The sequence below is a fragment of the Podarcis bocagei genome (genome assembly GCF_964188305.1).
Source record: "Podarcis bocagei genome assembly, chromosome: 8".
NCBI lineage: Eukaryota > Metazoa > Chordata > Lepidosauria > Squamata > Lacertidae > Podarcis > Podarcis bocagei.
Genome location: NC_138133.1, coordinates 1,455,814 through 1,482,899, shown reverse-complemented (window position 1 = coordinate 1,482,899; position 27,086 = coordinate 1,455,814). Strand labels below are relative to the sequence as shown.

The 27,086-nt window shown below is 42.3% G+C and overlaps 1 protein-coding gene across 2 annotated transcripts in view; it reads right to left on the bottom strand.

The window, feature by feature from the left end:
- Window positions 1–27,086, bottom strand: part of ADCY2 (adenylate cyclase 2) — a gene marked incomplete at its 5' end in the record, with an annotated part of 155,653 nt that overhangs the window by 93,063 nt on the left and 35,504 nt on the right. For both annotated transcript variants that reach the window (XM_081205960.1, XM_081205961.1), the window contains one exon: window positions 7,134–7,295. In XM_081205960.1, coding sequence (XP_081062086.1) covers window positions 7,134–7,295 — 162 coding nt within the window. The remainder of the gene's footprint in view (window positions 1–7,133; window positions 7,296–27,086) is intronic.

Here is a 27,086-nt window from a genome sequence, read left to right as displayed (position 1 = left end):
AGTAAGTGAAGCAGTCACCATCCTTGTCCAGAGCCTTGCTGAACTGCTTGATTAAGCCGAGCTTGATGTGCAGCGGTGGGAAGAGTATTCTGTCTCTGTCCACCAGAGGGTCGTTGATGACGTTCCTTTTTCTGCAAGGCACCAAATCCTCCCGCACAGGCCAGTCCTTCTTCGTGTAATGCTGAGCACGGTCCCTACTATCCCACATGCACAGAAAACATGGGTACTTGGTGAAGCCAGACTGTTGTCCCAACAAAAAGTTCACCATCTTCAGTTCAACACAAATAAACCACTTATGCTGATCATAACCAATTTTCTCCAGCACATACTTCACCGCTTCATAGTTCTCCTTCAGTGTAGTCGAGTGAACCAGGGGTATAGAGGCAAAGTAATTTCGTTGTCCCCGAGAGGGGGCAATGACAATAAAGATATTATTATTATTATTATTATTATTATAAACTGGTTGCCGTTGTGTAGCAGAACACATTTCAGTGATCGCTTGCTGCTGTCAATGAACAGTCTTCAATCTTTGGGTTCGTACTGTGGCACTCCAAGCTTGAGCAGAAGCTGCGCAATATCTGCACAGTACACCAAGTCCTTCTCTTCCGAGAAAAAACCGAGGTACTCTTGATGCCTCTTGCGGAAGAAGCTGATGTGAGCACTGTCAGAGAGGAGGTTTTTTCCCTTCAATCTGGATGCCAACAGTTCGGCAGAGTCCTTTGACAAGCTGAGGTTGTGAACTAGATCATTCAACTCCTTTTGGGAAAATGGATGTGGAGCATCATCTTCAAGAACCACTTCTTCTTCTTCATGTCCTTCAACACTGGAGGCATCTTCGTCACTAATGTCAGGAAGTTCTCCGAAGATAGGCACTGGAATTTCATCACAATGAGCTACAGGACAACATGCTGATTAAAGATCAGGATACTTGAGGCTGCTCCGGTTCTTTCTGTTGATCCCAGTCACATCAACAGCGCAGAAGTAGCAGTCAGTGACATGGTTTGTCGGCTCCCTCCAAACCATGGGAATTTCAAAGTTCCATTGGTCCACCCACGTAGAGTCTCGGTGCATGCCTTGCACACCATGTGTGGCGCCCAAGCTTTATCCTGGTCACAAAGTTTAATACCAAAATAACTTTATGCTTTGCCGAACCAATTTATGTAAGATTTCGAGGTTTTATGACTTCAAACTGATCCCTTTTCGACATAATCACCCAGAACTATTGGACCTGAATACTTCTTGTCATTAAAATAATCATTTCCAATCAAAACAATTATTTGACATGGCATTTTACCCTCACCAACTTCTTCTAAAATGCTCCACACAAGCGTACATGTGAACAAAAACGTAAAAAACCGACATGTGGCCATAGCTCAAAAACTTGACCTGATTGAGCAAAACCAATGTGATTTTTGGATTCAGCGCATCAGATTCATCCTAAATCATCTGAAAAAATGCAGACAACAAATTTGTTGTTGACCAGTGATTAAAGCTGTTACAGTGGGAGACCAGTGAACTGAACTTTCCCAGGCCACCCATTAAAGCAACGCTTGGAAAACGATCTCCTGCTTCTCAACTTGCTGGGCCACCCTCAAATCATGCTAACTGATGGACAAGACTGTCTCCGAATGCATCACCAATTTGCTCTTCCCCATTTAACAGCAAGGCAAAAATTAGGCCCAATATCTTTCCTCCATGTAGAACTCTTAAAAGATAAAACATGGCCATTTAGTAAAATTAATTGGTTTTCTATTCGCAAATTATCTTTTTCCACTTTGTTTGTAAAGTAAAGTGCAGAAGGAAAGTAGATTAAATAGTTTAGCATACAGGAGAATTCAGAGCAAATTAGGCATTGAACTTTTAAATAAATGAACTCCCAGATTATTTATGATTCAGAGTATTATTATTCTTTAAAAAAACAACCATTGCCTCTCTTTGGAAAGCAGTGCTATACTGTCATACCAGTATGTACCCATAGATCAAACACCCTAGAGATACAGAAGTCTTTGGAACAAGTCAAAGTAAGGCACAGTCATTGCCATTCTTCTGTATATCTTTGAAATCGATGGTTGGGGCTGCGGCAAAAGTTTAGAGCCAAACATACTTCGTGTGAAAAATATTCATTCAGGACATTCAAAGCAGCCTTGGTCAGCAGTTGCTTCAGGATCATTCTGCAGCTTCAGAAAAACTCTTAACCTCATTCACACCCCCTCAAAACAGCTGGGGGGACACTTTTCAGAGGGGAAGAAAATGTTCACCCAAAGCACCTGTCTCCTTCAGCCTGTGACCATTTGCAGATTCCGAGACTCAGTGGTTCTCCAGTCCAGAAACGGTAAGAGGAGTTAGTCTTCAGTGGTCTTTGCACTAGGTGCAAGGTTAGCATTGTTAAGTGGGCACTCTTGGTCATGCCTGGATGTCATAACTGGACAGAGTGAAAGGTGCTTAAATGTGTTGTGGGATTATTGTTTTTGTTGGTTACTATGTCATGCATTTCTGCGTTTTACATTGTAAACCCCCCTGTGATCCTTGGATGAAAGGTGGCATAGATGAAACAAACAAACAAGGTCCAAGTGCTCTGAGTCATGAGAGAACACAACCTCCTTAACTCACAGAGATACATCTCTGTCCGTGCCACAGAGGCAGGTTTCAGTGCGGCAGTGTATGGAGAGAGCCAGGGCTGCAAGCACATGGTAGAGCAGGAAGAGTCCTGCTGGATTTGGCCAGGCAGGTTTGGGCAACCTGCTCTCAAAGTGACCAACTAGATTCCTCTGGGAAGCTCACAAGCAGAACGAGAGCAGCGCTCGCCCCACTTGCAATTCCCGCTGCCTCCAACAGCGCAGGCAGAACACGGGCATCATGAGCAGGAAAGGGGAGGCTAGAGGAGCTTCAATCCAGCACACGCACCCTGCCTAAACAGCAGCGCAGCAAGATTCCAGCTTTTTGCACAATCTCTCCTTCACTGGAAGCTTTTAAGCAGAGGTTGGGTGGCCATCTGTCATGGATGCTTGAGTGGAGATTCCTGCATTACAGGGGGTTGAACTAGATGACCCCAGGGGTACCTTCCAACTCCACAAATCTATGATTCTATGATATGCAACCCCCAGTCTGCAAGGCAAGTCTGGGAAATCACCACACATGTCAGCATCCATGGCAATATGGCCCCTAGCTGGATTAAGACACTGGAGGGGAGCAGGGCTTCTCCAAAATATCCTAAGCCCTTTCTCATATGGAAATGATACAGAGGAGAGCACAGAGGGGTATTTTACCAAACTGCTCAGTAGTTAGGAAACTGCACAGACCACTTGTGTGTTTGTGTGTGTGCATAAATACACCCTATACAGCCTATACACATATATACACCCTAAAATTGGACTTTATGAACTGCAATGTTATATAACCTCCCTGAAATGAAATGGGAAAAATTAAGGAGAGTCACCAAACTGCAATCTGTAGCAAACAAGACACGCTGGGAAAAACACAAAGCCCTCTAATTACTGAGACATGGAAAACAGAGCAGAGGTTTAAAGACAAATGCTCAAAGTGGCTTAAAGGCTAAATTTTAACCTTTAAAATTAGACACATTGCTTTTAATTAATTCTTTTTGGGGGAGGGTCTTGATTAGATTGAAATTCATTGACAAATACCAATGTGATTTTGTGCAGACTTGTAAAGAGCTGCTTGCCTGGTTGCTGGCAGGGAATAAAACCACAAGGCGGGGAAGTTTTTTAAGCCTTGGGCAAGTGAGGAAAGATGTTGTGAACTCATAGCTTTAGAGGTTCATTTCCGAGGCTGTGCTTTGCCCCGGCTTGGGCCATTCTCTTGTGTGCCCTTTGTAGTGAGAAATTCACAGGAAATGACATCCAGTTCTACACCTGTCCTGAAATAGCTGCACTGGTTCCCAATTACAACCACGAACCTTGTGACACCTTAAAGACTCCAAGATTTATTGTGCTATCAGCATTCATGGACTGGCTGTGAGGAGTGTTATCTTTAGCTGGCGGATTATAAGGCAGAGGAACAGGCATTCAATAGGGCCTGAAAGGCTGTGAAATGCAAGCGGCCCAGCTGCCCCGGGCCATTTCTTTTAAAAGCTCCAATGTATGCAAAGGAAAAGACCTCTTGACCCTGACCTATGCCACCAACCCTATTCTCTTCATTGTAATTTGCTCTAATATTATATTTCTAAATTTTAACCTGCTCTGGGACCTGGGCATAAAAGGCTGCTAAGAAATTCAATTAATCGTTGTCATCATCATTGTCTCATAGTTTCATCACCTTTGTATTGGAGGAAGCTACTGATTCAGCCTTGGCTGTCTGTTTGACATGCAGTAAGCTACTCATGTACTCACTTGTTGGGGGTCATGTGGTTAGTAGCATGTATACATTTCAAAAATTAAATGAAATGAATATGATCCCAGCAATTTAGAAAAGTACTGTGCTTAGTAGGCAGCACAGATTCTTCCCGACAAAGTTTCTCAAGTGGCAGAGATGCCATTTCAGCATGTCCACACAGAGATTGGCACAAGCTCCGTGCTGACTACTGATGGCCCAAGAAGCAAACTTTTGACATGGAATTAAAGAGCAAAAACTCCACACTCTCTGATGATATTGTGGGCAGTCCTTCCTTCCTCACTGTTGCTTTTGTGCTGCAGTTGAAAAAAAAAATGACAAAAAGTCGACTGTGGAAAAAGCTGTCATCTGGGCAAGCCACAGCTCTGCTCACATCTTTCGAGATGTGGCAGCGCTGCAGCAGGTGACACTTCCCCAATGCATGCCAGACAAGGCTGCCTCTGCCAGGGAATCTCTAGCCATTGGACGGCTAGAATGGCTCGCTCGGCTTGAATCTAGTCTGCCTACCAAACTGGCCAATGGCAGGAAGGCTTAGGGGCAGGCATCCCTCAAGCGGTGGAGCTGACTGAACTTGCAGGCTTCACTCAGGTCCGCTCCTCGGGTATATAAACAGCTATCAAACCACTTCTTTAAAAAACCATCTTTGGACCCAGCCACTATGGCCAATTATCGCTCTGTCTCAAATCTTCCATTCCTGGGCAAGGTGATTGAGAAGGTCATGGAACAACACCAGACACACCTGCAGGATGCAAACTATTTGGACCCCTTCCAGTTGGGTTTGAGGCCTCATCATGGGACTGAAACTGCCTTGGTCACACTACTTGATGATCTCTGGCAGGCTAGGGACAGAGGTGAAAGCTGTTTTCTGACTGTGCTGGATCTCTCAGCAGCTTTCAGTACTGTCACCCATTGTATCCTCCTGGACCAACTAGAAGTGCTGGGAGCTGGGGGCACTGTTATACAGTGGTTGAACTCCTTCCTCCAGAAAGTAGTGGTAAGGGATGAGTGGTCAGACCCCTGGGCTCTCACTTGTGGGGTGCCTCAGGGCTCCATCCTCTCCCCCTTGCTTTTAAACATCAATATGAAACCATTGAGAGAGATCATCCCAGTGGGCCAGGTGTTCACCAATATTTGGATGATACCCAGCTCTACCTCTCTTTTAAATCGGAACTAGTGAAGGAGGTGAACATCCTGTGTGGGTGTCTGGAGGTGGTTGTGGGGGTGGATGGTGGTCAACAGACTAAGGTTGAATTCCATACTGTTTCTGGGGACAGGGAATGGGATGGTGTGGGGAATTCCCTGGTCCTGAGTGGGGTAAATATGCCCATAAAGGACCAGGTGCGCAGCCTGAGAGTCACTTTGGACTCACAGCTGTCCGTGGAGGCACAGGTCAATTCTGTGTCCAGGGCAGCTGTCTGGTCCAGGTCAGCTCCATCTGGTATGCCAGCTGAGACCCTCCCTGCCTCCGCCACTGTCTTGTCAGAGTGGTACATGCTCTGGTTATCTCCCACTTGGGCTACTGCAATGCACTCCATGTGGGGCTACCTTTGAAGGTAACTCAGAACCTACAACTAATCCAGAATGCGGCTGCCAGATTGATGACTGGGAGTGGCCACAGGGACCATATAACACCAGTTCTAAAAAGTCAACACCGGCTCCCAGTACGTTTCTGATCCCTGTATACCTGAAGAAGCATCTTCATTGTCGTCCAGCCCAGACACTGAGATCTAGTGCCAAGGGCCTTCTGGCAATTCCCTCACTGAGAGAAGTGAGGCTACAGGAATCAGGCAAAGGGCCTTCTCAGTAGTGGCGCCCACCCTGTGGAATGCCCTCCCGTCAGATGTCAAGAAAATAAACTATGCCTTTTAGAAGACATCTGGAGGTACAGAGAAGTTTTTAATGCTTGATGTTTTACTGTGTTTGATGTTTTAATTTGTTGGAAGCCACCCAGAATGGCTGGAGCAACCCAGTCAACTTAGTGGTATATAAAATTATTATTATTATTATTATTATTATTATTATTATTATTATTATTATTATTATTATTATTATCAGGGGAGAACCTGACTGTCAAAGCAACATCCATATGGTGCTTGATAGTGTGCATTATTTGCCTTTAGAGTAGAAGTCATAAAACTAACTCAGATGAGACTGTGGAAATGCTGAGTCAAAACCTGGATTCAGTAAATGGGCTAGACAAGGACCAATAAACTGAAGCAGACAGCTAACAATGGATGTGCTATGGATGCAGAGTTCCTACATTCGGGGAACTGGTATTCAAGTAGTTCTAAGAAGGACCAGACACTCTCTAAATCAATAGGACCACAGCTTAGGGGTTCTCTTTGATCCAGCTTTGTCACTAGAGGCCCAGTTTGCCTCTGTGCTGTCATCATAAGTAGCAAGCCTTGATCTGTGTGCTTTTTAAAGGACCGTATATTATCCTTGGTAACCATGAGAAGTTTTGCATGATATAAATGCTATGAAATGTGCACAGGCCCATCTATGTAATATTCTTAAGCATTCTGCATCCTTTTAAAGTTGGAAATATTAAACTGCAATTGCCCCAGTGCAGCATCTCCTTGCACGCAAATGGGAATCCCAGGGCATACAAAGAGCTTCTACAGAGTTTAGGAGCTGACTGTCCCAATGAAAAATAGGTGAGTAAGCAATGTACAGTGCAAGGAGACAATTATGCTTCTAATCACAGACCACTTATGCTTGATGGTAAGGATGATCATCAAGTCATTCACAGCACATAATGACCCACATCACTGGAAACATACCTGCCAAACCAAGTGTTCCTTGATTATGTCTGTTGATGACAGGCAGATACTTAGCACAATGGTATGTGATGCAGAGGTGAAAACGCTGGCGATTATAGCATCCTGCATGTTGAAGGGCAACATGGTATAGACCACAAAAATGATGAATAAGAAAAATGACACCTGTGCAGAAAAGACAAAGACAATACTTGTCAAAAGTAATTCTAAAAATATTTCAAGTACATGTTATCTAAAATTACAAAAGCTATTTTAAGTATGCACAGGATTTCTTAAAATGATTTTTTAATGTGATCAACAGATAAACTTACACGGCCTTATCACCACCAGCTTTTTTAAAAAGTCCTGTTTGTTTCAAAAGCAAATTGTTATAGGGTATGGTTCAAGACCCATAAGCCCTCTCAGCCACACAGAACTAGCTGCACTGCTCAGCATCAATAATCTTGTTGTGCATAAATTCAGGAAGAGGTTTTAAAACAGGGGTATGTTTGCCAGGTTTTCTGGCTTACATGTGTTTGGGGATTTGTTTTTACTGCAGTCTGCTGATGTGCTTTAAGTTTACAAATTTATTCAGGATTTCTTTGCAGTTGAGCCATAATAACTAATCTGTGTGAAAAAGAGGCTCTGTGGTAAGTGGTCCTGCTACTTAAGACTATAAGCAATCCCTTGCTGAATCAAACAATGGTCAACAGAGTCCGACTTTCATTGCAAAACTCCCAGCAACCAATCTGCTTGTGGTCCATCACAAATTTTCCAGTGGTTCACCAATAGCTCACATTCTACTTTTAGTTTTAAAGGGATGCACATTGTTGAAGAAGTATGTGGCATTTAGAAACACAGAATGTTGTACGATGCACCTATAATCATATACATATAAATTAAAACGTCAGCAACCAGTTTGCAAAGCTGGAATTAGTCACTGTAAGTTTAGAAGATTTAGCTTTGATGTCTCAAATATTTGACAAGCAAGAAATATGCAGCAAGAAAGACAATATCCTCTTCAAATATTGAATAGCCACCCAAAAATGTGGATATGAGATATGGGGAACATTATACTTTTCAATAAGAAATGCCACTGTGTGCTAGAATTACCGTACTTTTCATCCCCAGCATTCAGCTTCATTTGGGGAGATTCGGAAATGAAAATGGGATTTCATATGTGAACTTTCTCTAATACCACGTCAAGTCTTAAAGAGAATGTAGAATATTTACTCCATCCTTCTGTTCCAGAATGAAAAACAAAACAAAAACACGTTTATTGGAATGCTGCCCCCTTCACACCATTGGGGGAAGGAGTAAGAAAATGACACTTTGCACATCGCCAATGGCCTATAATTATCCAGGTGGCATACTTATTCAGAGTTAACACATTCTGCAGAATTAAAGGTGATTCACAAACAGCACTGGGCAGAAATACATAGGATTTCTATTTCCATCTGTCTCAGACCGTGCTATATTAGAAGGCTGTGCAAATTCTAATGATTAAAATTCTAAATTTAGCCTAGAGTTTCTGGCTATCAGTGTCCAGCTTGTAATAAGGGTATGGAGCAAAGCTCTCACCACAAGCTCAAGTGTTTTACAGTGCAATTTGATATATGTATGATCAGAAAAATCACCCCATTGGGTTCAACAGGACTCCGTTCCAGAGAAGAGTGTACATGTTTGCATTCTACTGGCCTAGGCCCTCTCAAACTAGAAGAGCTGTCTCCCTGCAGCAACACCAGCCCCGTGAAGCAGCCTGATCACTCCCTTTCCTTGGTCGGGATATAGGACAGTTTATTTCCCATGGCAAACCTTGCTCTCTAGAATTCTTTGCTCCAGCATCTCCACTTGCAAATCCGTTTGAGCACATTGAGGCACCATCTGAATCAGCATTATTTTAATTCAGCAGGCATATAGCCTGGCAGGCTGGTGTAGTATCCTATCTCCCTTGACTTACTGGCTTGATGATTAGGCAATGTTAAGGTCTTCTTCTTTTTTTATAAGATATTTATTAAGATTTTCAAAGTATTACAAAGTAAAAATAAAAAAAATAAAAATAAAAAAATGGTTAAAAACAACTCATTCTTTCCATTACTTATTTTTCATTAGCTTATTTCCCGGACCTCCTCACGCATCCCTTTTTGTATTCCAGTTCAGTTTGTTGGTTCAGCAAATCCTTACCCTCTTTATTTATCCTAATCATTAATCTTAAAATATTATAACATTAAATTTTTGCCTATTAATAATCCATTTTTCATATTCCCTTATAGTATTACAGCTGAAAACCACTTAATTTCTATCCAACATCATTCTAACATTCATTAATTTTACAATATTTCTGTAGATAGTCTTTAAATTTCTTCCAATCTTCTTCCACCGATTCTTCTCCCTGGTCTTGGATTCTGCCAGTCATTTCCGCCAGTTCCATGTAGTCCATCACCTTCATCTGCCATTCTTCCAGGGTGGGTAGATCTTGTGTCTTCCAATACTTTGCAATGAGTATTCTTGCTGCTGTTGTGGCATACATAAAAAAAGTTCTGTCCTTCTTTGGCACCAATTGGCCGACTATGCCTAGGAGAAAGGCCTCTGGTTTCTTCAAGAAGGTATATTTAAATACCTTTTTCAGTTCATTATATATCATCTCCCAGAAAGCCTTAATCCTTGGGCACGTCCACCAAAGGTGAAAGAATGTACCTTCATAGAATCATAGAATCATAGAATCATAGAGTTGGAAGAGACCACAAGGGCCATCGAGTCCAACCCCCTGCCAAGCAGGAAACACCATCAGAGCACTCCTGACATATGGTTGTCAAGCCTCTGCTTAAAGACCTCCAAAGTAGGAGACTCCACCACACTCCTTGGCAGCAAATTCCACTGTCGAACAGCTCTTACTGTCAGGAAGTTCTTCCTAATGTTTAGGTGGAATCTTCTTTCTTGTAGTTTGGATCCATTGCTCCGTGTCCGCTTCTCTGGAGCAGCAGAAAACAACCTTTCTCCCTCCTCTATGTGACATCCTTTTATATATTTGAACATGGCTATCATATCACCCCTTAACCTCCTCTTCTCCAGGCTAAACATGCCCAGCTCCCTTAGCCGTTCCTCATAAGGCATCGTTTCCAGGCCTTTGACCATTTTGGTTGCCCTCCTCTGGACACGTTCCAGTTTGTCAGTGTCCTTCTTGAATTGTGGTGCCCAGAACTGGACACAGTACTCCAGGTGTGGTCTGACCAGAGCAGAATACAGTGGCACTATTACTTCCCTTGATCTAGATGCTATACTCCTATTGATGCAGCCCAGAATTGCATTGGCTTTTTTAGCTGCCGCGTCACACTGTTGGCTCATGTCAAGTTTGTGGTCAACCAAGACTCCTAGATCCTTTTCACATGTACTGCTCTCAAGCCAGGTGTCACCCATCTTGTATTTGTGCCTCTCATTTTTTTTGCCCAAGTGCAATACTTTACATTTCTCCCTGTTAAAATTCATTTTGTTTGTTTTTGCCCAGTTCTCTAATCTGTCAAGGTCGTTTTGAAGTGTGATCCTGTCCTCTGGGGTGTTAGCCACCCCTCCCAGTTTGGTGTCATCTGCAAATTTGATCAGGATGCCCTTGAGTCCATCATCCAAGTCGTTGATAAAGATGTTAAATAAGACCGGGCCCAAGACAGAACCCTGTGGCACCCCACTAGTCACTCTTCTCCAGGATGAAGAGGAACCATTGATGAGCACCCTTTGGGTTCGGTCAGTCAGCCAGTTACAAATCCACTGAGTGGTAGCAGAGTCAAGACCGCATTTTACCAGCTTCTTTACAAGAATATCATGGGGCACCTTGTCAAATGCCTTACTGAAATCAAGGTAGGCTATATCCACTGAGTTCCCTTCATCTACCAGGCTTGTAATCCTGTCAAAAAATGAGATCAGGTTAGTCTGACATGACTTATTTTTCAGAAATCCATGCTGACTATTGGTGATCACAGCATTCCTTTCTAGGTGCTCACAGACTGTTTGCTTAATGATCTGCTCCAGAATCTTCCCTGCTATTGATGTCAGACTGACTGGGCGGTAATTATTTGGGTCCTCTCTTTTCCCCTTTTTGAAAATAGGGACAACATTTGCCCTCCTCCAGTCTGCCGGGACTTCGCCTGTTCTCCAGGAATTCTCAAAGATGACTGCCAGTGGTTCTGAGATCACATCTGCCAGTTCTTTTAATACTCTTGGATGCAGTTCATCTGGCCCTGGAGACTTGAATACATCTAAACTAGCCAAATATTCTTGTACTGTCTCCTTAGTTATTCTGGGCTGTGTTTCCTTTGCTGAATCATTTGCTCCAAATTCTTCAGGTCGGGCATTGTTTTCTTTATCGGAGAAGACTGAGGCAAAGAAGGCATTGAGGAGTTCAGCCCTTTCTGTGTCCCCTGTTTGCATTTCACCATCTTCTCCTCTGAGTGACCCCACTGTTTCTTTGTTCTTCCTTTTGCTACGAACATACCCATAAAAGCCTTTTTTGTTGCTTTTAACCTCTCTAGCGAGCCTGAGTTCATTCTGTGCTTTAGCTTTTCTGACTTTGTGTCTACACGTGCTGGCTATTTGTTTGAATTCTTCTTTGGTGGTTTCCCCCCTTTTCCATTTTTTGTACACATCCTTTTTTAATCTTAATTCAGTTAAAAGTTCTTTAGATAGCCACCCTGGCTTCTTTAGGCACCTTCCATGTTTCCGTCTCATTGGTATTGCCTGACGTTGTGCTTTTACTATCTCCCTCTTAACAAACTCCCAGCCATCATGAACTCCCTTTCCTTTTAGTATTACTGTCCATGGGATCTCACCCAGCACTTCCCTAAGTTTTATGAAGTCGGCTTTCTTAAAGTCAAGAAATTGAGTCCTAGTATGCTTGGCTGCTCCTTTCCGCTGTATAGTAAACTTCAGAAGAGCATGATCACTCGCGCCTAATGATCCTTCCACTTCTACCCCACTAACTAGGTCATCAACATTGGTTAGGACCAGATCTAAAATGGCTGTTCCTCTTGTTGCTTCTCCCACTTTCTGGACAATGAAGTTGTCTGCAAGGCCAGTGAGGAATCTGTTTGACCTTATGCTCTTGGCTGAGTTTGACGTCCAACAAATATCCGGGTAATTGAAGTCCCCCATTACTACTATCTCCCTTCCTTTTGCATGCTTGGCCATCTGTTCCAGGAAGGCATCATCTATGTCCTCCGTTTGGCTTGGGGATCTATAGTAAACTCCCACAATGAGGTCTCTGTTATTCTTCTCTCCCTTAATTTTGACCCAAATGCTCTCACATTGGCTTTGAGGTTCTAAATCTTGGATCTCTTCACAGGTATACACATCCCTGACATATAACGCCACTCCTCCTCCTTTCTTGTCTGGTCTGTTTCTCTGAAATAGATTGTATCCCCCCATTATTACATTCCAATCGTGGGACTTATCCCACCAGGTTTCAGTGATGCCTATTATGTCATATTTAGTTTGCTGTACCAAGAGCTCAAGCTCATCTTGTTTATTTCCCATGCTTTGCGCATTAGTGTACAGACATTGAAGTCCATTAATCATTCCCCCGTGTCTCTTATTTAAGGATTTTTTCCTCCCACCACTAGGTCCGCGTGCTGTTTGCTCCATTTGGTCTATGACATTTGGATGATCATCTTCATTAATTGATAGACTCCTACCTTCAGGAGCACTGTCTCCCTCCCCCACATTAGTCAGTTTAAAGCCCTCCTGATGAGGTTTCTGAGATTTTTGGCAAAAACATTCCTCCCAACCGTTGTGAGGTGCAGCCCATCACTTGCCAGAAGTCCATCTTCAAGAAACTGCAGTCCGTGATCTAAGAATCCAAACCGTTCCTGTTTACACCATTTGCGAAGCCAGCTGTTCACTTCCACTATTTTCCCCTCTCTCCCTGGGCCACGTCGTTCAACTGGGAGGACAGACGAGATGACAATTTGTGCATTTAGTTGCTTCAATTTCCTGCCGAGAGCCTCGTAGTCTCTTTTGATCTTCTGGAGGCTATTGCTTGCAGTGTCATTGGTTCCCACATGAACCAAGAGGAAGGGGTATTTGTCAGTGGGTTTTATGATTCCTTGCAGTCGTTCAGTTACATCTTGGATCTTAGCCCCGGGGAGACAGCACACTTCCCGAGACATCTTGTCAGGCCCACAAATCACTGCTTCTGTTCCCCTCAGTAGGGAATCCCCTATCACTGCTTCTGTTCCCCTCAGTAGGGAATCCCCTATCACCACTACACGCCTCCTCTTAGGTTTGGTCGGGGTTCTTCCATGAGCTGTCCGTTCCAAGGTCGCCTGCACATTCCCTGAGGACTGACTTTGCTGCTCGTCTTCATTTACCTGATCGACAGAAATGAGGGAGAGATCCTCAAATGGAGTCTGCTCTTCGTCTTCCATGCTAGGGGAGAGGACCTCAAAGCGATTGTGTATTTCTAAACAATCAGAGTGAACCCTGGGCCTCCTACTTCTTTGAGTCACGTTTCTCCATATATCTGGCTCCTGTGTTGATGAACTAGCCTCCTTCTCAGGGGAGTCCCCTGTCTCCTCCTTGGTGGGGACGGTGTGCTCTGTTGCTTCCAAGAAGAGCTCCAGCTCTCTAATTCTTTGGAGCGTAGCTACACGTTCCTCCAGTTGCTGGACTTTGTCTTTTAAAAGGGCAATCAACATGCAATTGCTGCAGGTGAAGCTGCCTGCAACCTTTGGCAAGATGGCAAACATTGCGCAGGAATCGCAGGCGACTGCAGCTGTTCCCTCCCCTTCCATCTTGAGATCGTGTTGTTGGGGGTGGCTACAGAGGTCCTCCATCATAAAAAGCTTGAAGACAGGACAAATAACTTCGCCCACAAAAAAAAAAAACCTAGGTCTCCCCCAACAAACGTTTGAGACTAGCTCCCCTAAATCTAAAAGACGGATATAACTGTGCGCGCCGCTAGGCGCGCGCCGCTGCGCTACAAACTCTGATAAGCTCCTCCCACAGCTAATCCCCTGCCTCAACAGAAACCCTGCCCCCTCTGACCTTTACACAGGGAAAACAGCTAATCAGCCACAAGAAACACACACACACACACACAAGAAAACCCTTTTTGCTCCTTCTTCAACTGCTGCCCTACAAACTCTGATAAGCTCCTCCCACAGCTAATCCCCTGCCTCAACAGAAACCCTGCCCCCTCTGACCTTTACACAGGGAAAACAGCTAATCAGCCACAAGAAACACACACACACACAAGAAAACCCTTTTTGCTCCTTCTTCAACTGCTGCCCTTCGGTTTCTTTAAATTTCCAACATTTATTATTGGGCAAATGATAGATTTTTGCAAGCTTGACTGGGGTCATGTACCACCTGTATACCATTTTCATAATATTCTCTCTTAAGGCATTACATGCCGTAAACTTCATACCTGTAGTCCATAACTGTTCCCAGTCAGCCACCATTATGTTATGTCCAACATCTTGTGCCCATTTAATCATAGCAGATTTCACCGTTTCATCCTGAGTATTCCATTTCAACAGCAAGTTATACATCTTTGACAAAATCTTAGTTTTGGGTTCTAACAGTTCTGTTTCTAATTTTGATTTTTCCACCTGGAAACCAATTTTCTTGTCCGAATTATATGCCTCCATTATCTGATAATAATGAAGCCAATCTCGCACTTTGTTTTTTAGTTTCTCGAAACTCTGCAATTTCAGTCTATCTCCCTCTTGTTTCAGAATTTCCCAATATTTCGGCCACTTGGCCTCCATATTGAGCTTTTTCTGTGCTTTTGCTTCCATCGGTGACAACCACCTTGGGATTTTGTTTTCCAGTAAATCCTTATATCTTATCCAGACATTAAACAATGCTTTCCTAACAATATGATTCTTGAATGCTTTATGTGCTTTGACCTTATCATACCACAGATATGCATGCCATCCAAATACGTTGTTAAAGCCTTCTAAATCCAAAATGTCTGTATTTTCAAGAAGCAGCCATTCTTTCAACCAGCAAAAAGTTGCTGATTCATAATAAAGTTTAAAGTCCGGCAGGGCAAATCCACCCCTTTCCTTTGCATCAGTTAATATTTTAAATTTTATTCTGGGCTTCTTGCCCTGCCAGACAAATCTAGAAATATCTCTCTGCCACTTCTTGAAGCAATCCATTTTGTCCACAATTTGCAATGTTTGAAACAAAAACAACATTCTAGGCAAAACATTCATTTTTATCGCAGCAATACGACCCAGCAGTGAAAGCTTCAAGTTTGACCAAATTTCTAAATCTTTTTTCACTTCGGCCCAGCATTTTTCATAGTTGTCTTTAAATAAATTCCCATTTTTTGCCGTCATATTAATCCCCAGGTATTTCACTTTCTTAACCACTGTCAATCCTGTCTCATTCTGAAGCCTCTCGCTCTCAATCGGTGTTAAATTTTTCTCTAAAACCTTGGTTTTTAACTTGTTCAGTTTAAATCCTGCAACCTGACCAAATTCTTGAATCAGTTCTAAAACCCTTTTAGTACTAGATTCTGGCTCCTGTAATGTCAATACTAAGTCATCCGCAAATGCTCTCAATTTGTACTGTTTAGCTCTGACTTGTATACCTTTAACCAACTGGTCCCTTCTAATCATATTCAGCAAAAACCCCCAGGACTGATATAAAAAGCAATGGAGAGATTGGGCAACCTTGTTGTGTCCCTTTTTCTATCTTAAATTCTTCCGTCACTACATTATTTACAATTAGTTTAGCCTTTTGTTCTGAATAAATTGCACTTATACCGTTTTCAAAGCCTTGGCCTACCCCCATCCCCTGTAGGTTCTTCTTCATAAAACTCCAAGAGATATTGTCAAAAGCTTTCTCCGCATCCACAAATATCAAAACTGCTTTAGTATTTATTCACTTCTAGTTTTCCCAAAATATCAATTATATTCCTCAAATTGTCAGACAAATGTCTTCCCGGGAGAAAGCCCGCTTGGTCTTTATGAATCTCTTCCATCAACACTTTTTTCAATCTCTTGGCGAAAATGTCTGCAAAGATTTTGTAATCCACATTGAGTAGTGATATGGGGCGGTAGTTCTTAAACTGAGTCTTTTCAGTCTCTGTTTTCAGTATAAGTGTAATGTACGCCTCTTTCCACGACTCTGGTGCCCTTTCCCCTTCCAATATTTCATTGCAGACTTCCTTTAAAGGCTGTATTAACCACTCTTTCAAGGATCTATAATATCTAGAAGTCAGCCCATCCGGTCCTGGAGATTTGCCCAATTGCATGTTTTGGATGGCACCTTCTACTTCCTGTTCAGTTATTTTATAATTCAACATTAATTTACTTTCTTGAGAGATTTTTTGTAATCCATTTGTCTTCAGAAATCGGTCTATGTCCATTTCTTTCTGTAGCCCTTGTGTGTATAGTTGTTTAAAACACCTCTGGAAACAATTTCTGATCTCAATTGGATTGTGTATGTTCTTTCCTTCCACTTCTAAATTTGTGATAGTATTCAATTTTTGTCGTTTTTTCATTTGCCAGGCCAGCAATTTCCCACATTTGTTAGCTGATTCAAATGTTTTTTGTCTCATTTGTTTAATTTTCCATTCTATTTCCTGATTCATCATTTCCATATATTGTACTTGATATAGCTTTATTTCTCTCAAAATCTCCTGCGACTTTGGTTTTGCTCTCAATTTCTTCTCACTTTCTTTTATTTTCCCCAAAATTTTATCTTTCTTCTCATTTTGACTTCTCTTCTTTATTGCATTCTGTTGTATCAGAAACTCTCTCATGTCAGCTTTGCTTGCGTCCCAGATTACTCTTTTTTCCACATTGGTGCTCATATTTATCTCAAAATAATCTCTCAATGTTTTTTGGGCCTTCTTAAGCACTTATTCATCTTTGAATAAGGTGTCATTCATCCTCCATCTAAAGGAGCCAGTTGGTGCTAGTTTCATTTCCATCTTAACAGCATTATGGTCGGAGCAGGTTTTTGGACAGATTTCCACTTTTCTTGTCTTTGGTGCCATTCCTCTAGTTACCCATATTTGGTCAATTCTAGTCCATGTCATCTTGGCTTCAGAAAAGAAAGTTCCCTCTTTTCCCAAGGGATTCTTTGTTCTCCAAATATCGACTAAGTCCAAGTTGTCTGTCATCTCGAAAAATGTTTTCGGTAGTCTACCATCCTTGGTGACTACCTATCTTTGTGCCTTATCCATATTTGTAGATACTACTCCATTCATGTCTCCCATCAAGATCAGATTGTAATCCAAATAATCCAATAAGGTCTCATGCAACTTTTTAAAGAATTCAGCTTTCCTCTCATTCGGTGCGTAAATTCCTACTATCAAAAATTTCTCTCCTTGGACTTGAATTTCAATTGCCAGAAATCTTCCTTGGTCATCTTTAAAAATAAATTTCGGTGATAGTCTCTCCTTTGCATAAATCACAACTCTTTTTTTAACTTTGTCAGATGAAATAAACTCCTGTCCCAATCTCTTGTTAGTCAATAGTTTCCTATGTAACCTTGTTACATGTGTTTCTTGTAGACAAATCAAGTCCAATTGTTCCTTTTTTTAGGGGGCCACTAGGGGGCGCATCGGAAGATGGCTGACAATAACATCTCTCCGACCCACATGAGGTAATTTTAAGGCTATGATGGGGGTAATTAGCCTCCTTAACCCCCCCAGGATTGTGGGGGGGGGCAGCCCTTGTCTGCTGTGCCCTATACCACCCCCGAATTTGTGGGGATGGGGGCACTAGGCACAAAGCCCTCCTGTGGGATTCCGGCACTCCTCGAAGCCGTCTCTGATCCGCGCCACTAGCTGCAAGAATCTTCAAAAGAAACAATTTGGACGAGATAAAATGCACATACTTCAAGGAAAGAGGGGGAGTAAAGACTGCTGACAGAAGAGATCTCTGATAAGACAAGATAAGAATAAAATATGAGAAGATATGTCAAGATACGGTAACGGCAAATGACTGAGGGGGGAGGGGGAAAAACCCCTTCTTTACTTTTCTATGTGATTAAACAAGAATCCCCTCCCCTAATGAGTCAGAAATGTCGTTTTAAGGACTTAAGCTGTGGATTTAAGGCTGTGTGGAGATAAATTTTCGAACCAAAGCAATGTTCCAAGACGAATGACGCAGTTAAAAATGCCGTCGCCATTTTGGGAGGCACTGTCGGAGCTTTTGAGTCTGGGAGGAGAAAGAGAGAAACAGAGTTGTTTACATATTGTGGATTAACTCCTCAGTGGGACTTAAGAGTGACAACTGCCTAATTTATGATGGAAAGAGCGATGTTATCTACGAAGGAGATGATATATGGAAACCATCTGGACTTAGATTGGAAGAACGGGAAATTCACACAGGATTAGTACATTTGCTTATCGGCTTAAGGAGACTAACAGAAGAGATCGTAAAGGAAAAAGAGAAATTATATGAACAAGATATGATGTGGAAACACCAAGATAAGATTGGATAGAACTATGAATTTTGTTTGGACTGATTGGGACTGATTTGGACATTAATGCAGTAATAAGAAGATGATTTGAATCCCCCTTTGGATCTTGAAGTATGGGTTCCCCCAACAAAATTTAAAAATTTGGCTTTGTAATTTGGAATTTATGTGATGTGATTTAATTTGATGTGATTGGCCAGTTAATAAAAATTTTAAAAAAAAATTGTTCCTTTTTTAATAAATGGAAAACGCTTTTTCTTTTCCGAGGAGAATTTAGACCATTACAATTCCAACTTAACAGTTGCAGAGCCATGATGGGGTTACTTCGCTTTACCTCCAACTGCACCAAGTGTCTGTTCTTGTTCTGTCAGTGGTGTCACTTTCTCTGGACCATGCAATCCAAAAGATAAGTTTGCTATATCTAGTATTCCTTTTTCCAGTGGTTTTGGCTCTTCTCCGGATTCTGCTTCTTTCTGTAGATCTTCTCCGTGGTCCTTCAGAAACCTATCTTTATCATTGACTGATCTTATTTTTATCTTTCTTTCTTTATATTTAAAGGACAGGCCTTGAGGGAATTCCCACCTAAAGATGATTCTATTTCTTCTCAACAGGGCAACCAGATCCTTAAATCCAAAAGGTGTTTTGGAATGTCCTTGAATATCTCCACACTTGAGTCGTAAATTTCTAAGGTCTTTTGGTAATGCAGATTCAAGATTTTGTCTCTTTCCTCTTTTGTTCGAAAGGTAATCAAGCAGTCTCTCACCTTGTTCCTCCTTCCTCCTCTTCCAAGTCTAAATGCACTCACTATCTTAAATTCTTCCTTCCCCAAATCCTGTTGCCAAAAATCTGCAAATTCCTGCGTAAGAAAATCAGCCAAATTGTCTTTCTCACGTTCTGGTACAGCCCTGATTCTTAAATTTCTTTGTTTCTCCTTCAGTACAATCATAGACAGCGTCAAGCCGTGGTCCTCAAGTTGCTTATACACCAGTGGTATCTTCTCTTGAGTAGCAGTTGCTATATCTTTTGCTTCTTCAGCTATCTTTCGGGTTGAAGCAGATTCCTGTAGTAATTTTTCAATAGACTCTGTGTTGGTATATTCACCTTCTGTCCCAAATTATTAATGCTTGTGGTATTCTGGTCAATTTTAACTGATGCTTCGGCTACTTGTTTATTTGTTTCAGCTACTTGTTTAGCTAAGTTTTCCAAAGATTCATTCATTTTTCCAAGTGCCTGTGCCAAAACATCTTCGGACGACATAACTTTTGATTTAACTTGTGGAGGTGCAGCCCCTGGTATTCCAGATATTCCAGAAGGACCAGATGTTGAAGCCCTTCGCTGCAACGCAGTATCTGTCCGATAGGGTCTGCCAGACCTAGTAATTTTTTCCTGCGTCAACTCTAACTTTCCTCTTCCATCTGCCATAACACTCTCATGAGAGTCCAAGGTCGATCCCACAGCTGGAATTTATTTTGAAATGGAAAATTCCTCTAGCCCAGTTGTTATTGTAACAATGTCAAGCCTCCTCTAGGGGGACACAGTAACGGCCAAAGCTTGCAACTTTAAGAAAGGAAAATAGTCCTTATAAGTCCCCCAGTTCACATAAAAACAACAGTTTCAGTTGCACTTAATCAGTTACTTTAAAACCAGGAGAGGTTCAGAAACACTGTATCTCTTTTGCAGAGTTAACTGTCAAAAGTCCTCTGCTTACTGATAGGCTTTCCACAGAGCAGCATTTCTTATCTCGGGGCAGTCCGTTCCCAGGTTTTAGGCGGTGGATTTTAGCTTCCTTTCTCCCTTTTTTTTGCAGATAAATACAGGTCAAACCTTTCCCCCCTCCTCTCCTGCAATCCGGAGGGGAGATCACTTTCCTGATGTTGAGATTTAGATCTTTTTTTCACACGTCTTTCAGAGTTTCCGCTTACAGTCTCTTTGCTTTGATCTATTTACAAGAAAGGAAAGCAGACTTCCTGTTTATACCTTCCCGCTTCGGTGCCGAATTTACTTGTTTTTCCCTTTAAATCCAATTTAATCCTACTCATGGGTAGTTGCTTTCAAAGTCAAATTGTCCCAGGAAGAAGTCAACGTTCTCCGATAACGGCTATGCGGCTTCACTCCGCGGAAGAAGCCGTCGACTCTCAGCACCGCGCCGCTCACCCCATCTCGCTCCGGAGCCCTTAAAAGGGTTCCTTTCGCAATTGGGGGGGGCACAAAATGTGCCCGCCGAGTCCCCATGTTCACAGGCTTCACCCGCCTGTGATTTTTAAAGGGCCCCCGCTTCGCTGCAGCGGTCAGACCCGATCCCGCGAAGCTGGTCCCTCAGAGACTCAGAGGGAATCTGCCATTATCGATGGCGCCGACCCGGAAGTCGCAATGTTAAGGTCTTCTTCTCCAAACTGAGAAGGAGCCATCAGAGGAGATGCCAGCATATTCTTTAGCCTGAGTAGAAACCAGTGCATGAACTTGAGGAGGATTAGAGAACTGCCAGCCATTTAATTATTACCACTTTGGACCCACTCTTACTCTCTTTTTAAGTGAAACAGTCCCCCAGAACATGTTGAGTTGAAACCAACAATCACGGTTAGAGGGAGAATGCTGTTCTAAATATTTGGGATGATGTCCACTGGATTTTCCGTTTTAGAATTTCCAGAGCTACTCTCTTCAAGATTGCTAAAATCCCTTGGCCACATCTCCAGGGACAGAAAATGATGATGAGGGAACTAGAATCTGCTGTGAAGCATGCTGCTTTTGCTGTGTGGTGGTTCTCTGTGCTCAAGTGATATGGTTAAGTTGCACTGAAGTTTGGCCTTTGGAAATTCACTGTGGACGAGATAGGCCTTGGCATGTGCTTCACCACAGAGACCTGTCTGCTGCTGCACTCCACTCTGAAGTTAGAGGACTACCGTAAAGTAGTTGCAAATTGAGTTGTATTCGTGCAATCTCTCTCTCTCTCTCTCACACACACACCCCGTGTGTCTTGGTCATACTGATACCCTGAAAAAATGATATTCCATTTCTCCCACCTTCATGGTTTCCCCCTTCACTTTCCCCTTTCTTTTGATAGGTGTTTCAATAAAACTTATTTTATCCACTTTCTTTTGGTTGGTAATTTAGAGGTGCCAGTAGTCTCACCTTGATGGTTAGTAATAAAACTGCACAGCTGATGTCTCCTGGAAAAAAATGTATTTGCTAAGTGCATTCTTCTATTACACAGATCAAGGACAGACCTGCCTAAATGGGGTTCCAGCATACAATACAGATTGTGGGCAGGTGCTACTTCCCTATTATTGCTCCAACTGACAATAATAGGTCACCTCATGAGTGGGGCTGTGTAACATGGGTGAAACTAAGAGCCTAACTAACATTAGCTGATAATGGGATTATTCCTTAGGATGTGGCACTGCCTCCTTATGGCATAGAAGACCAGCCAAATGACAATTCATAAGCCCATGAGGGAAAGTGTACACTTGTCTGACTTTTGTCTGCAAATGTATAGCTTGCTTTCTTGAAGTCTTGTTTGCCTTTTGTTCATTTATTAAAATGCTGACTCCTGTAAATGTGTTTAGAATTTTAAATACATAGTAAATATTTTTATTTTCAAACCTGCTAGAACAATACGTTATGGGAGGAGGAGTGCTCAGCAAAGAGGCTCTGTACGTTCTTTCCGAGTGAAGGTTCAGGGGAGTAAGCAAGAAATTGGGGCTGCCTGTAATTCCAATAGAGGCCCCTGGTGTGTAATAAAGGCATATCTAAGATCCGGACAGGCAGTCTGCTTACAAAAAGGATCTTATTGTAGAACTGAGGAGGTTTGGCAGCTGCTTTTGCTGCTAATGGAAATGGGAACAGCAGAAAGATTTATAGCAAGAACTCCTCTTCGTGTTGCTTCTGTTTTTAGATAGGTTGCAAAGCAGCTGGCCACATTTGGATACAAATGGATGGCTGACCAGGTTTGATCCAAATCCAAAGGTTAAAAGCTAGATGCGTTTCAGGGCTACAGACAAATATGACGGTGATTTTTGTCCCAATAGCAAGCATTATACCGCATTTTACAATTTTTAAAAAGCTATGGGAGACAGTTTGAAAATCAAGCCGCGTGGCCTCCAAATAAGTGTATGGTAGCTGCAACAAAGGGATGATAAGAGAAATCAACCAGAACAGCAATACAAATGACTGCTACTCCTGTGAATTCTATAAACAAACAGGACAAATAGAACTATAAAAGGTATGGCTGGAAGAGCCCATGGAGAAAACAGGAACAGGAAAATGCTATTGGCTGTCCAACTGATTATTCACCAGGGAGTATTCACCAATTCTCCGGATAATATTTTGACACCAATTAATTTCAGCTCTGCAAACAGACATCAGAACAATGCTGTGGCTTTCCAAGAGATTGTGCAGCGTACAAGACTTCACTAAAGGATGTAATTACGTGTCACATATATACATACATATACACCTGCAAACAGATTAAATGAAGGCAGTCTAGGGAAAGGGATTTAGAAGTGGTGCACAGCTATGTGTTTGGCATGTGTGTGTCTTTCCCTATCCACTCCAAACCACCAGCACCCAAGCCATCCCCCACATAGGGTACCAAATGTGCATTTGCCATTCAGTAGACCTATTTGGAGTCTCCAAGTGAAGAACTTTGGGACAAGTATGAGCAGAAATAATGGGCAGAAATGGCAGGAAGCTCCTCATCCCCCCCCCCCGCTCTCTCCGTGCTCCTATCACCAGCCTCACAGTGCTGTCAGGATTGTGCTTGGAGAGGCAGGTTCTCATGCAGGAGGAGGAGGGATCTCCCCCCCCCCCGACTCAATGCCAGCTGCTTCAGAAGGAGGTGCAGGGATGCCGGCACTCCCCCCCCCCAGCAGCCTTCCTGTGGAGTGCAAAGCCTCAGTGTAGCCTAAGGAGGGTTTGTGGAAGCAGAAGTGGGAGGCGGAAAAGGAGGCGGCGGCAACCAAACAGAAGCCAGAACTGGAGAGTGCAGTCCTGTCACCAGAACAGGGCACTGCCTTCGCAGAATGGAGCAGACCCACCTATCCCGACTGAATGTGTGTTTCTGCGTGCATGCACACGCACCATCTCAACATTCCTGCAAGGTGAGCAAGTCTTCTGAGCTAGCGCACTCCACCTCATATATAAAAGCTTGTTGGACAGGATGTGGAAACTTGTTGGGAGATCTATGTCATTTCCGTCCTGTTCTTAACTTCTCGCTCTGCTCTGGAATACCTGAACCATGACTTCTGAGCCCTGTGTCTGCTGCTGAACTTGTACCATTACTTGCTTAAATAACAACTGAATTCATATTTCATATTTTTGCTTGCATCATTTGAGGCAGGTTAGTCCCTGCCCTCAAATGCTGCTTTTCCCTATTCAAGATTTTCAGAGGCTTTAGAAGGGTAAGATAAGGGTGCAGGAGTGTTTGTAAACTACAGGTCTCCCAAAGTGATATCAACTGACAACAAAATATTTTAAGGTGGAAAGAAGTGGATTGCAAAAGAGGATGAGAAGAGATGGAAAATGACCCTGTAATACAGTACATCTCTAATTTATTTATTTTAAAGTGTCTTTCCCTTCTCACTGACAGTTTTGGCCATAAAATATTGTGTTGTCTGTTGCTCAGAGACTGAGATAACTTAATTCTGAAATTTAAACTGTTTTCAATACATCAAGCAGACAGTAAAGAAAAGCAGCCTGGATCAAGATATTTTACAGAAATGTTATTTCACTGGTGCTGCTGCCCAACTGACACACACACTTGCCTGCTCTTTACATCAGCGAGTCAGATTAACCCAAATGATTAGGCAGATGTTAGAGATCTGGGTTTTAAAACAAAAATTATGAGATGTACCCCCGATTTCCTCCTTCAAAAGGGCCAGCTTTCAGCACCAGCAAAACAACAACTGCTTCCCCCCTTCTCCCAGGCAGCAGGGTACTGCCACTGCCAAAAATAGCACATGAAATAGGAATGTATTTGGTTTCATACGCTACACAGAAACAGGTAGAACATCTTGGTGTGGAAAGATTAACTGGTCTGCTTTGAAGCTCTCTGTGAACTACTGGGCCACTGCCTTCTTACGGGAACTCAATGTGGAGTAAACACGAATAGAATCAGAAGTACTAGCTCTCATTGATGTCTGCATGAAATGTAGAGCTACTAAATAAAGCTGCCACCTTTGTTTCTTCATTGCAGCATGCCTAGCTACCACCCAATATATTTTTATCCCATAACCCTCAGCCCTAACCTGGCAAATAGCCAAAGTGGGGGCCTCCCTATGTTTTGAATTGCAGGTCCCCTCACCCCTGGCCACTGGCCCAACTGGCAGGGACTTATATAGGGGTTATAGTCCAAAATATTATTTGTTTATTAAATTTATATGCCACCGTCCGTAGATAGAAACACATTATAAAAACACAAAATACATAAACAACAAAATAAAATTAACTCCCTCCTCCCACAAACACATTTAAAAGGGGTACATTTTATTTATTAAATTTGCAGGGCCCCATGTTTCATAGAATCATAGAATCATAGAATTGGAAGAGACCACAAGGGCCATCGAGTCCAACCCCCTGCCAAGCAGGAAACAGCATCAGAGCACTCCTGACATATGGTTGTCAAGCCTCTGCTTAAAGACCTCCAGGGAAGGAGACTCCACCACACTCCTTGGCAGCAAATTCCACTGTCAAACAGCTCTTACTGTCAGGAAGTTCTTCCTAATGTTTAGGTGGAATCTTCTTTCTTGTAGTTTGGATCCATTGCTCCGTGTCCGCTTCTCTGGAGCAGCAGAAATGTTTGCTACTGCTCATCTAACCTAATTAAGGCTAAAACCCTATGCACACTTAACTGGGAGCAGGTCCTACTGAAATTCCAAGTATAAGTGCATAGGATTGCACTGTCTGAATAATACCTCTTCCATCCCATTTTAAAGACTATTACTTACTGCAGCTTGGCTTTTCTTAGTCCCAAACAATACCCTCTAACCTGCTGTCTTTTTTGTTGTTGTTAAACATCCAGTTAAAGGAGAGTTCTGGGAAATTCATAGCACTAAAAAATAATACCACTAAAAAAAAGGCATTATGTTACTGCTTCTGTTTAAATAATAATTTAAGGAAACCCTCCCAGATCTCATGAAGACTTCAAGCCCTTTGCTCCTCCAAAGGCAGGGAGGCAGTGGGAGTAAGCAAAGGTTGCTTTGCCATCACATAAAAAAGTTGCAGTCACACCCTGCTCAGGGCGAGCCCAAGACATTTTGCTGCCTGAGGCAAAGGACAAGATGGGTAGCTGACTCTTACTCCAAGACTGGCAATGTGACAGCATCCGCCACTGCATTTGAGAACAACAGACAGCTTAGGGGGCACAAGACAGGCCACATGGCACAGATTGCTCTGTTCTCTGCCACCCAGCATTGTCCCACTCTGCAAGGTAACACTACTCCACTTTTTGTAAAAAACCAATATTTTCATCAATGCTGAAATCCAGATATCACAAGTTCATTTTCTTTTTCATGCAAAAAGTCTATAAGGGGTTTCCAATCTTCTGTAAATATCAACAATGATTTTTCACTACTTAAACACATTCACTTTGTCATCTCAGCCAAATCCATTAACTTTAGCCACCATTCCTCCAAGGCAGATAATGTATCTTTCCATCTTTGTGCATATAAAATCCAATGTGATGATATACTGAAATAATGTTCTATGGTTCTTTTCTAACTGTATATCCTTTATTCCTAGAAGGAAAAGTTCTGGCTTCAGTTGAATGTTAACCCATCCCCAGCTCCCCATTCTGTTTCTTCAGTCTCATCCATTTGCTTGAATTTTTCCATAGTCTCTTGTTTTTTTGTACCAAATCAAGTCAAAATCTTTCTAATTAAAGGTAAAATCACTCCGCCCAGTGTGTCCAATCTTTTCTGCTTAATTTTATTTGTTATAAAGGAGGAGTCTTTTGTTTTACGGAGTATCCTCAGTGGAATTTCTTTCAGTATACAGTTGTACCTTGGAGGTTGAATGTAATAATAATAATAATAATAATAATAATTTATTTATACCCCGCCCATCTGGCTGGGCTTCCCCAGCCACTCTGGGTGGCTTTCAACAAAATATTAAAATATAGTAATACATCAAACATTAACAGCTTCCCTAAACAGGGCTGCCTTCAGATGTCTCCTAAAAGTCTGGTAGTTGTTGTTCTTTTTGACATCTGGCAGGCTTTCTTTACGGCGTATTTTTATTGCATGTGGACACTTGATAATTAATTTTCTACTTGTAAAAAACTTATTAGGCATTTTGACGTTATATAAATTAAATAATAATTGTTTTTCTTTTTCCTTCCTTCCTTCCCATTGTTGGAATGTTTTGTTAATCTTGTTACATAAAATAAAGCATTAAATAAATAAATAAATAAATAAGCCATTGTCGCTGTGGTGAAGTGGCCATGAGGAACCAGCCCCCTCTCACTTCCACCACCTCCAGAGCTTGCTGTTGCATAACAATCTGAAGACCAGGTTAAATCAGGATGGAGAGCAATAGGACTGATCCACTGTG